At 42.5% G+C, this 12276-nt stretch overlaps 1 protein-coding gene across 2 annotated transcripts in view; it reads left to right on the forward strand.

Annotated features, from left to right (window-relative positions):
* The window catches only part of LOC132875841 (E3 ubiquitin-protein ligase RNF43), a 211425-nt gene that overhangs the window by 195581 nt on the left and 3568 nt on the right, over nucleotides 1-12276 (forward strand). Inside the window, exons 3-8 of one of the 2 annotated variants that reach the window (XM_060912947.1) lie at nucleotides 3487-3561; nucleotides 3650-3781; nucleotides 3884-3985; nucleotides 8991-9164; nucleotides 9451-9553; nucleotides 10312-11766. In XM_060912947.1, the coding sequence (XP_060768930.1) occupies nucleotides 3487-3561; nucleotides 3650-3781; nucleotides 3884-3985; nucleotides 8991-9164; nucleotides 9451-9553; nucleotides 10312-11766 (2041 nt within the window). The remainder of the gene's footprint in view (nucleotides 1-3486; nucleotides 3562-3649; nucleotides 3782-3883; nucleotides 3986-8990; nucleotides 9165-9450; nucleotides 9554-10311; nucleotides 11767-12276) is intronic. The other variant, XM_060912948.1, reaches the window with a different exon arrangement.

Genomic DNA, 12276 nt, shown 5'->3' on the forward strand with positions numbered 1-12276 from the left:
AAAACTTCCACACTAGCGAGCGACTGGGACAATTTGTAAACAAACATGGCTGCCAGGTTTGCTTCGTTAAATATGGAAGATTTTGAGAGAATTTTGAAAGAGAGAGACGCGTTGAACAACCGAAGGGAATGTCTATGTATAATAATAATAATAATTATTATTATTATTATAATGGCTTTTTTCGTGGTATATCAGATATATTCCATTCAGCTAGCATGGTATTGAACTCATCTTTGAGTTGTTCAGTATCATGCTAGCTGAAAGGAATATATCTGATATACCACTCAACGCTGGCCAATATTATTTAATTGTTTAATGTTAGTTCTAAAATAAGAAATTACTCTCCGGTAGAAGACACCTTTTTTTTAGACACCTTTTTTTTTTCAAACAAACTTTACTATAGATTTCTATTTTATGACTTCTACATTATCGAGTCAATACAAAAACATTTTAGAGTCCCAAACGTTCGTTTTCCAGCACAAAATTAAATGTTACAGGGGGAAAAAGGTTTGTATCCGAACAGCATATTACATAAGGGAGCACTTTTCAGATGAAAAAAGAAAACATAATGAAGGCTACTGGGTTTTGGTGCAAAATTAAGACACAAGTGTGACAGTCAAAGTGTCCAGAAGAACCGTGGCTGGTTCTGTAAGATGCTCAGTAAAACCTACAGCTCATTTCCTTATAAAACTGCACTCACTGTACCTCAGACTACTATTTTTTTAAAGCAAAGGGTCGTCTCACACCAAATATTGACTTTGTTTCATGTAATATGGCTTACTGCGTACTGTTTATAGTATTTTTTTATGTCAAAACATTGTTTCATTATTTTTAAGCCATTTTTGGTCGACGGTATTTCTTTACATGTGCCTAAGACTTTTGCACACTCGTGTATGCCTAAGTACGAGTGCAAGCTTGTCTCTGTGTCAGACAAATAGAAATAAATGATTGCTGCCCAAGCGAAATATTATCTTTAATGTCTATCATTTCTAACCCATTTTAACAAACAACTTGGGTGTATTGGAAAGGTTTATATGTTGAGCAGGAATGGGACAAGCAGGAACTCAGTGGTTAAGGTTCTTTGCTTAGTTTAAATCCCAGTACCTCCTTGAGCAAGTACTTTAACCCTCAAACGTTCAGCTAGATTCTGGTCTGGGTTCTGCCTCACCTGGCGATCATGTATATCGAAGCGTCCTGTCAAGGAATAAATGTACTGTAGTGTCATGTAAGGATAATGTTCGGTTCTTTTGGAGTCAGTCCTAGCACTGAAATGTACTTGATTAATAGCATCAAGTAATGATCTGTAAATGGTTTTTACTGCTCCATCAGTAGGACATAAAGCTGTGGTTGGAATCCTGAATGTTCCTCCTGTTCTGTGTGCATATGTGTGGTCACCATTACTCGTTTTGCCATGATTGAATGTTCCCATAATGGGATGAAGACAAGTCAGTTCTGACATTGTGGCCATTTAGACGACCCCTTTGTTCCTGAAAATGCAATTTTCATTCGGAACAAAACAAACGAAGCCAAAATAAAGGCTGAAAATAGCAAAATGGTTCAACCACAAAAGAACGTGACCGAATGCCAGAGGTATTATCTTAAGATCAATATTATACATGGAGAAAGAACGGCTTGTTATATTCAGACCATTTCAAAGGACTGCTTACTGCGATTATGAATTACACGGCATATAATCTAAGACTCATAATAAATGTTTTTTTTTTCTTTTTGGAAAATGTGTTGCTTAACAGAGAAAAACTTCATGTGGTGAAGGGTTGTTTTTTTTTTAAACATCTATTTAACAGTTATTCTACTAAATCAAGTCGTACATATGCGCCTCGTCGGCTATAAACCGTGTACGATGAGATTGACTGGAATAACTGTTTTATTCTATCCACATTCACTGGATTTTGAGAAAAAGAGCATTTTCATTTTTTGCAAATTCAATAAACTTTATACAAAATCTCATCTCATCTCATTATCTCTAGCCGCTTTATCCTGTTCTACAGGGTCGCAGGCAAGCTGGAGCCTATCCCAGCTGACTACGGGCGAAAGGCGGGGTACACCCTGGACAAGTCGCCAGGTCATCACAGGGCTGACACATAGACACAGACAACCATTCACACTCACATTCACACCTACGGTCAATTTAGAGTCACCAGTTAACCTAACCTGCATGTCTTTGGACTGTGGGGGAAACCGGAGCACCCGGAGGAAACCCACGCGGACACGGGGAGAACATGCAAACCCCGCACAGAAAGGCCCTCGCCGGCCACGGGGCTCGAACCCGGACCTTCTTGCTGTGAGGCGACAGCGCTAACCGCTACACCACCGTGCCGCCACTTTATACAAAATGTCCGACAAAATAATTTCTGCTTAGAATGTAAACAAACCGGCGAAATGACAGTAACAATTTGTGAAAAATGCTACAATAATAATTCTTGGCGGGAAAAAAAGATACGTTCTTGCAGTACCATCAAATACTTTCATTCCATGTTTTGTTGCTTTTTTTTTTAATTGCATTTTTTGGGGGCGGTTTTGTTTTCAAGTAGAGTTTTTATTTCGTCCTTGTTTGGTTCAGTAACACACGCCGCCATTTTGTTTTTCTCTACTCATGGTATATGAGCCTAGTAGTACAGTAGCCAATCAGAGCGCACGATTGCTCATATCCTGTGAATGTGGATAGAATAATAACATTTATGGAAGAAGTCTTAGATGTTGGTGCTTTGTAACAATTATGATGCAGTTTCTCATCACGATGAAGTCTCCAGGACAGAAGAAGAGTTTACGCTAAGCGGTTTCTCTGTAAAATGTAAACGTATAGAATGGAAGAATGTAAAATGGCAAGTTTCTCTCACAGAGAATAGAGAACAGAAGCAGACAGGATGGGGAGAGTGGGATATGGGGTGTGAGAGTTGTTGTCTACTGTGGGAGGAAGTGAGTGACTATGCTTGTTAGTCATGGATTTTCTCTCTCTCTCTCTCTCTCTCTCTCTCTCTCTCTCGGATGAGCTCAGGCCTTTAAAGCAGTGTATTCATTAACCCATGATTAATGTATTCGCTGAGTGAGCGTTTCACCCACATCGTGTTTGTGTTCTTGTACGTTTTCTAAAAGACCTGAAAGCAGGTGTGTGTTTCTGTTGGCTGGGTTTTCCTCCAGTCCTTGGTGCACATGCAAAATTTCACAATTTTCATGTTGTGTTTGAGGGTGTAGCTCTTTTTTTCTTGGGTGAAGGTATGTGACATAACAAGGTTGAATGCTTCAACACACACAGAGACAGACATACAGAGAGAGAGACACACAGAGAGAGAGACACAATATATCACACAAGGTCACTTGGTGGAGGAGTTTTGAAGATTGCATAATGACCAGACTTTAACATCGCTACGATGTTGTGTGGTTACACTACCCTCTAGTGGCAAGTGGGATATTTAAACTCCATTTTAACTGATTCTCTCTCTCTCTCTCTCTCTCTCTCTCTCTCAGGCTCGGCTGGCTCTCAACAGGGGAGCTCAGGCTGTCATTTTTGACATCACCGACGATGTTAACGCTGCTATTGAGGTAATTGTGTGTGTGTGATGAAATCAGAGTAGCTACATTGAATGGATAAAGTGAATGAATAAGTGACCTCACACTCTCTCACACTCAGTTGAATTCTGGCTTACTGAAGAAGCCAGTGGTGATGGTGAAGGCAGCAGACGCTGAGAAGCTGATGGGACTGGTCAATAAGAACGAGGAGGCCAAGGTCGAGATCAACATCATGATGGAGACACCAAAATGGGTGAGCACACACTTAAACACGCACACACACCATGCATGCATACACACCCAGAATGGACAAAGAATGTTCATTTTGACACGCTTGCTTTCTCTCCTGCTCTAGCCTCATTATGAAGTGGGAATCCTCTTGACAGTCGTCTTGGTCGTGGTGGCAATCATTATGATCTTTGCCTTTCGTTCTCGCTGCAGGTCCAACCGAACTTGGGTAAGCATGTCACTTTTCAGCCTTTTACAAACATGATTTGTTGGCACACCAGTATTGTGAACCGCGAGTTGGCCTTGTGGTTAGCATGTCTGCTTCTTGACCAGGAGATCGCAAGTTCTACTCATGGTCAGGCCATAAAAATGGTACCTACTGCCATTTGGCAAGGCATGCTGCAATACAGATGTGAGTAGGGAGTCAAACCTTTGCAGTTACCAGAGGACCAGCACCCCCACTGTGACCCTAGCTATATAAAAGGCGAGAAGCCAAGGGCTGTGGAAACAGAGATTGGCACTGGACCTATGCACCTCAAGAACTGGTTAATACTGGGACAGGAAACTGCCTGGGAAGACCAGATCCTGGCATGGGAGGGACTTTTTTTTTTTTTTGCCAGTGTTGTGGAGTCATTTTACCCCCATGTCCAAATTTAGTATAAATCATTTCTACATCACATCCAAGTCAAATCCAAAGTCTTACCCAAGTCAGGTTCAGTCATATGCAGGTCAAATCCAAATAAATTCTAAAGTCATATCTAAGGCAAATCCAAAATCCAAGTCAGTTTCAAAATCATATCCAAGTTCAATCCAAAAACCAAGTTAAATCCAATGTACGGGCGGCACGGTGGTGTAGTGGTTAGCGCTGTCGCCTCACAGCAAGAAGGTCCGGGTTCGAGCCCCGTGGCCGGCGAGGGCCTTTCTGTGCGGAGTTTGCATGTTCTCCCCGTGTCCGCGTGGGTTTCCTCCGGGTGCTCCGGTTTCCCCCACAGTCCAAAGACATGCAGGTTAGGTTAACTGGTGACTCTAAATTGACCGTAGGTGTGAATGTGAGTGTGAATGGTTGTCTGTGTCTATGTGTCAGCCCTGTGATGACCTGGCGACTTGTCCAGGGTGTACCCCGCCTTTCGCCCGTAGTCAGCTGGGATAGGCTCCAGCTTGCCTGCGACCCTGTAGAACAGGATAAAGCGGCTAGAGATAATGAGATGAGAATGAGATGAGAATCCAATGTACAAGCAAATTCCAAAGGCAAAGCCAGGTCAAATCCAAAGAACAAGTTCAATCCAAAGTCATATCCATGCCAAGTCCAAAGTCATATCCATGACAAATCCAAAGACTAAGTCGAATCCAAGTAAAATCCTGCATAGTTTCCGAGGCAAATCTCAAGACATGTCTAGGTCCATTAGTCCTGAATGAGGATATTGCAGTGTTGCTATTTTTTTTTTCCACATTTGTGCTCTGTTGCTATTATTACAGTCATAAATTATGCACTACTCTCAAGTATGTAGAGGGGTGCAAAGCCTCATTTATAGTTAATGTAGTCCTGTTAGTTGGAGCAGTTCCAAAATAGAACCTATTTCATTTTTCATATGCTTTTGCGACCAAATTGAGTTCCATTATATCACGTTGTGTTCCCTTCACCACAGAGCTCTGCCATGTCCGCCAGTGCATGATGTAGCGAAATCTGGTTTCAGTGTCTGGTGAAGATTTATTCAAACAGGTCAAACTGCCTCACTGTGTTTAGCTAACTGGCAACAGTAGACTGGTATTTGCTATAACCAAATTCATGTAAATTTTATAAAACACCCACCAGGCAGAAAGTGGTGAGGCAGCAGCATGGAGCTACAAAATCTACAAGTAGACATGCACCATAACACCTTTGGTAATTTCACTGAGATTTTTTTCTTAGTTACTTAGGAGTAAAACAGAATACAACCTAAGCAAATAACTAAGAATTTGAGGCTTAAGGGACTAAGACTACGTTCAGACTACACCCTGAAACGACCCATATCCGATTTTTTTGCCCATATGCGACCTGTATCCGATTTGTTATTGACAATCTGAACGACACAGATCCGATTTTTTCACATGCGACCCAGGCCGCTTGGATATGTGGTCCTAATTCCGATGCATATCCGATATTTTCACATGCGACTGCAGTCTGACCGGACAGGTCGCATTCATGCGACCTACACGTCATCAACAAGAGACAAACGTCACTATTCTGCGTTGGCTAATCCCGCCTCTTTGGTGGAAAACAACAACATTTGTACAGTTTTCAGAATTTAAATAGACTTTTATAGAATTGATCAAGCTAATGGTGGATTTGGTAGGGACCTGGATGTTTATCTGTTAGCCTGATTAAATAAAACAGTTTCTATAACTGATTTATAACTTAAACCATCCTGTATTACAAGATTATAAGATTGTTCTGGAAATTTCCAGTAATTTGACACCTTCGGTCTCATTAGTCTGCTGCCCACATTAATCAGATTATTGTGTGAGTTCCGCCGCCGCCACAAAAACCACATCGCCAGGTCTCGCCTCATCTCCATCGCAAACTGCACTGGTGTTTATGCACCTTGAGCCAGCGCTGAGAGAAGTTGCAGAATTCAGCTGGCTATAAACAATCTAAATAAATATTTATAAAAATGTAGAAAAAGTTTATTAATATGACGAAATAAATATGTGCAAATTATTAAGCCTGAATTAAGAGTTTGGTAATACAGCGGCCGTATCCCAAATGACTGCCTACTGAAGCTCGAGTGCACTATATAGAGTTTAAAAATCCATTACTTCCTAGTAACATGTAGTGCACTTATATAGAAATTAGAGAGACATTTAGGAGTCAACCCTCGTTACCAGGCTACACGTTTTCATTTCAGTTCAGAAACAAAAACACACACGAGACCTCACACTTTAACACTAACCAGATAATTAAACAAACAAACAAAAAAGAAATCATTAAACATGAAGAGTGCGCGCTTTTTTTTTTGTTTACGTATTACGTAGATGAGCTTATTACGTGTCAATTTGCGCATGCGGGACACTTTTGGGTCGTTTTCCGTTCATATTGGAGATCGCATACAAGTCTCATATAATTGGTAATGTGAACGGCCTAACAAAAAAATCGGATTTCACAACAAATCGGATATGGGTCGTTTCAGGTTGCAGTCTGAACGTAGTGTAACAGCTGATTTTAATGGAACAGAATAAGTATAGTATTAAGTCACTAGTGCTAAATTTTAATGGCCTCTATATCTGAAAACCAATGACAAGAATTGTAGTAATTAAAGCCAGAATTATTCTATCCACATTCACTGGATACGAGCAACTGAGCGCTCTACTACTAGGCTATCGGCTCATATATCATGAGTAGAGAAAAACAAAATGGCGGAGCGTGTTGCTGAATCAACCGAGGACAAAATAAAAACTCTACTCGAGAACAAAATCCAAAAATTAAAAAAGCAACAAAATATGGAATGAAAGTATATTTTGTTGCTTTTTTAACAAAAGTTTTTATTTATCGAATTTGCAAAAAATAAAAATGCTCTGTTTCTCAAAATCCAGTGAATGTGGATAGAATAAAACAGTTATTCCACTCAATCTCGTCATGCATGGCTTATAGCCAACTCGGCGCTACGTGCCTCATCAGCTGTCAGCTCATGTATGACTTGATTTCATGGAATAACTGTTAATTATAAAATCTCCTCTTTGTGTATATATGAGGTAAAATTATTTAGTGTGTATATATACCTCCCAATAGGAGAGTCCCCAATCACATGATGAGTTTTTTTTTTTTTTCAGTGCATTTGTTTATATTGCTAGCAAGCTCTAGTCCTTTGGTGGTACAGTGGTGCAGTAGTTAGCTCTGTCACCTCACAGCAAGAAGGTTCTGGGTTCAAATCTTGTGGCCAACTGGGGCCTTTCTGTGCGGTTTGCATATTCTTCTCATGCCTGTGTGGGTTTACTCCAGGTGCTTTGGTTTCTTCCCACAGTGCAAAGACATGCAGATTAGGTCAAATGGCTATTCTAAATTGCCCACACTGTAAAAAAAAATAGTTGAGAATACTTGAAATTTCAAGGCAACCGTCTGCATTAAGAATTTGATGTTTTGCCAACGATGTGCCCATGATAATCCAAACTATGATAAAACTGTTATCTTTATTAAGAATTCTTAATTAAGTCAATTTTCAATTCCTCATTCTGCCAACATAGATTTCTCTTTTTGCTGAACAGTGGCATTCACAGTAGTGCAAAAATGCAATTGAGGTTATCACAATTTTTTTTTACCTCTATTTGGATAGGACAGCGTAGAGACAGGAAATGAGCGGGAGAGAGAGAGACAGGGAGGGATCGGGAAATGACCTCAGGTCGGAACCAAACCCGGGTCCCCGGATTTATGGTATGGCACCTTATCCACCTGAGCCACGACGCCCCCGAGGTTATCACAATTTATCATTAAACTATACATGCCTTTTTTCATTGTTCTACACAATTACAAAACTTCAATATTGAAATAAAGTTTTTAAAACCCACGTCGTGGGTGTGGCTCAGGTGGATAAGGCGCCATACCATAAATCCGGGGACCCGGGTTCGATTCCGACCTGAGGTCATTTCCCGGTCCCTCTCTCCTGCTCATTTCCTGTCTCTACACTGTCCTATCCAAATAAAGGTGAAAAAAGCCCCCCAAAAAAGTCTGATAACCTCAATTGCCTTTTTGTACTACTGTGAATGCCACTGTTCAGCAAAAAGAGAAATCTATGTTGGCAGAATGAGGAATTGAAAATTGACTTAATTAAGAATTCTTAATAAAGATAACAGTTTTATCATAGTTTGGATTATCATGGGCACATCATTGGCAAAACATAAAATTCTTAATGCAGACTGTTGCCTTGAAATTTCAAGTATTCTCAACTATTCTTTTTTTACAGTGCATGAGTGTGAATGGTTGCTTGTGTCTGTGTTAGCCCTGAGCCCTGCCAAGGGTCGCCAATCTATCGTCCTACAGTACCTCTCGCCCGGTGTCAGCTGGGATGGGTTCCAACTCCCCCCCGCAACCCTGATGGATAAGCAGCCCGGAATGGATCTATTCCACAGTTGAATTGATGTAATATCTGTATCAGTATGACATCCCTTGTTTTGTCGTAAATTGTACATTTGAGTTAAGCCATTTTGTAAGCTAATATGACAGCACAGATTGAATCCTTTTTGCTTTCTTACCTGGTTCCCAGGACTCGGTGCACCAGCAGACCATGCGGGCCATTAGCAGGCTGGAGACGCGTACCTACAGCTCTCAGGGCTGCTCAGGAGGATCCCATCATCCACGTGGTGGTCGAGGGTCAAATAGCAGCTCCAACTCTGGCCCTATGTGTGCCATCTGCCTCGAGGAGTTCCTGGATGGACAGGTGAGGGAAGAAATGAAGAAAGAGGAGAAGAAGAAGAAGAAAAGGAGAGAGACAAAAATAAAAATGGATATAGACATATAGAAATGGAGCAAGCGTACTTTCCCAGTGACAGAATGTGAAATATGGAATGCAACCCATGAGAAGTTAGATAACACAGTGAAAACACAATTTTTTTTTTTCAAAATAATTAATAATTTCTGATAAGTTGACAGGTGTAGTCATGTGCATTATGTGTCTATGATGTGATGGACAGGCTTTCAGATGTTTCTTTTCTCCTCCTTCGAAGGACCTGAGGATCATCTCATGTGCGCATGAGTTCCACAAGGAGTGTGTGGACCCTTGGCTGCTTCAGCACCGGACATGTCCGCTCTGCATGCACAACATAATGGGTAAACAACACCAGAGAAGCCCACAAAGAAATCAGAAGCTTTATTCAGCAACCATGAATAACCGATAAATGAACATTTTTCATTTCTCAACAGTAAACATGGGCGGGATACCAGTATTATTCAGACATGTTTGCTCGCTTTTGGCTAAAATACATTTTCTATCACAGTTTAGCAAAATTGAACAATTATGGGAGATTTTGGAGGGATGTAAATATCTTATGCCAAATAAATATCTAATGCACGAGTCCAAGTCCGAGTCATCAGTGCTCAAGTCCAAGTCAAGTCACAAGTCCTTAACATTAAGGCATGTGTCGGACTCGAGTCTGAGTCCTGGACTCAAGTACTATAAGCCTGCATTTGGCCAAAGTTCAAGTTTTACCACAAAGAAAGTGTGTTTACCTTGCTTTGATCATTGACAAGTCTTGGTAAAGTGAATTTTAGAAACACTGAGCTTACACCACCTTATTTGAAGCAGAAAAGTCTTCTTGTTGCTTCAGTCAGATGCCTGGATAATGTGCACTAGGTCCCATTAAGCTCTCGCTCCCTGTGATTTGTTAACTTTAGGGTATTTGGAAATCAAAAAGTATAGTACTGGGTACGTACAAGAATGTTTTTATTTTACCCCTTGTGCAACATAATTGGGACCAATAGCATGACCAGGGCCATGTCTATTTTTCTTTAGAAGAACAGTGATAGAACAGTGCTTCACACTTTGCTATACTACTCCTTTACTTCCTAATCAAAGACTTGGTTTCTAGCAGGTGCAGAGCCAAGTGGCCGTCAGCCTCAGCGAGTTCGTGGACATCCACCCGCAGAGCACAGCCAGGCTTTTCTTCACCCTCACCCACAGCATTACCCAGCTTCTCACTCTTTCCCCCAGCACCCTATTCCCTTCTCCCTACGACCCCATTACCCCCGCACCCTCTCGGGACCCTATCCACAGCTTGGAGCTTATGGTGGCTCCCCTCCCTACCACACTCGCTTATTGAGCACCAGCTGCAGTTATCATCTTGCCCCTGATGGGCAACGTGCCCGACCTCGCCACAGCTGCCGCAATGTTGGGCACCACTACACGTCACCGCGTCGTCCATGCCACCACTGCCATGCCAACCGGACGCGGCATCAAAATCACCACCAAAACCAGCGCCACGGAGGCTCTCAGGGGCGCCAGGATGAGGGCAGCTGTTCAGGGGCCAGTTATGGCACAGAACGCAGTGGCTACTTCCCTGATGGACCTGGGAGTGACTCGAGCTCAGGCCCGTGCCACGGCTCATCCAGTGACTCAGTGCTAAACTGCACCGACGTAAGCCTGCAGGGTGTCTACGGCAGCTGCTCCACCTTTCGTAGTTCGCTCAGCAGCGAGTATGACCCATTTGTCTACCACAATACCGGTTCTGAAGGTCCGACAGGTAGTACCAGGCCCCGATCTCTAGATTCAGGAGTTAATCAGACTAGTGGAGGGCTTGGGTTTGAAGAACCACAGCAGCAACAGGCTGTATTCAGCCACGTGCACTACCATAGACACAGACACCACTATTACGAAGAGGGTGAGCCCAGCCAAGGACCAGGAAGAGGCTCTGATGAGGAGCAAGGGCCTTCAGGAGTAGCAGCAGGCAATTCGCCCATGAGTAAGGACTCAACTTTGTGTCAGGGAGCACATGTTGCCTGCCATTGCCCCAAAATGGACCCTATAGACAGGTGTGGACCTCCTGGTGGAGTGGATGATCGGGACGCAGCTCCTCCATCTCCCACTTCTTCCTTGCCTGGCACCTCATTGCTGATCCCTGCACCAGCCTGCTGCCACCCAGGGCACCCACACTGCCAAAAAAACCCCAACTGCAGCCTGGAAGCTTCTGCCCCACCCATTCCAGCGGTGCACTTTCATCAGAGGGTGGATCTACAGGACGATTGCAGCATCCATATCCACTATGGGCAAAGTCCCACAGGTTACTGCTGCCCCTCTCCTCTGGGTACAGCGTCCACACTGCTACCCGTACCTGTAATCCTGGACTCAAGTGGGATGGCAGAGTGGCCCTGCTGTAGGGGGGCACGAAGGGGGTGGCAAAAGCAGGTGCAACAGGCTCACTCTGAGCCACAGCTAATGGGGACAGGCACTCTATTTGACACACCTCTGTGCAGAGGGCATCACAGTGCCGGGCATGAGCTGCCCACAGAAATCTGTCTCTACTGCCAAAGTGTACACAATAATCAGGGTGAGTTCAATGTGTCAAATAGCAGAAACGTTTTGTTGATTTTAATTTAGTGATAGTGATTAAGAGAAATTGTTGTTGTGGTGTATTTTGGTTAATAGCTACAGAAATACCATTCATGTTGAAAAGCATGACAGACTTGACCAGCAGTTAGCTATTTGGCATGACGGGAACATAAAAGCATCTCCAGTGCAAAATAGTACGAAAGCTGAAGCCTACAAATTTGCAGGTGTCTCCTTGGAAGATTGCGGTGACAAAAAAAAAAAAAGTTAACCATTTTGATGTTGTGGCCATGATTAACATTTTAGCTGTAGCTAGGGATATTGTGGTAAGAATGATGGCGATCACTATAAAATCAAGACGTACTAAAAAGTATACACTCATAACTTGTATTCCAATCTGTTCAGCCTGCTCTCGTGTTAGTAATTTTGCTTGTGAAATTTTAGGACAGTAATTTACTGGGACTGGATGTTGGTGGATATCCCAGAATTTTCATTTAAAAGTCCACAAAAT

The sequence above is a fragment of the Neoarius graeffei genome, chromosome 28, assembly GCF_027579695.1.
Source record: "Neoarius graeffei isolate fNeoGra1 chromosome 28, fNeoGra1.pri, whole genome shotgun sequence".
NCBI classification, from domain to species: domain Eukaryota; kingdom Metazoa; phylum Chordata; class Actinopteri; order Siluriformes; family Ariidae; genus Neoarius; species Neoarius graeffei.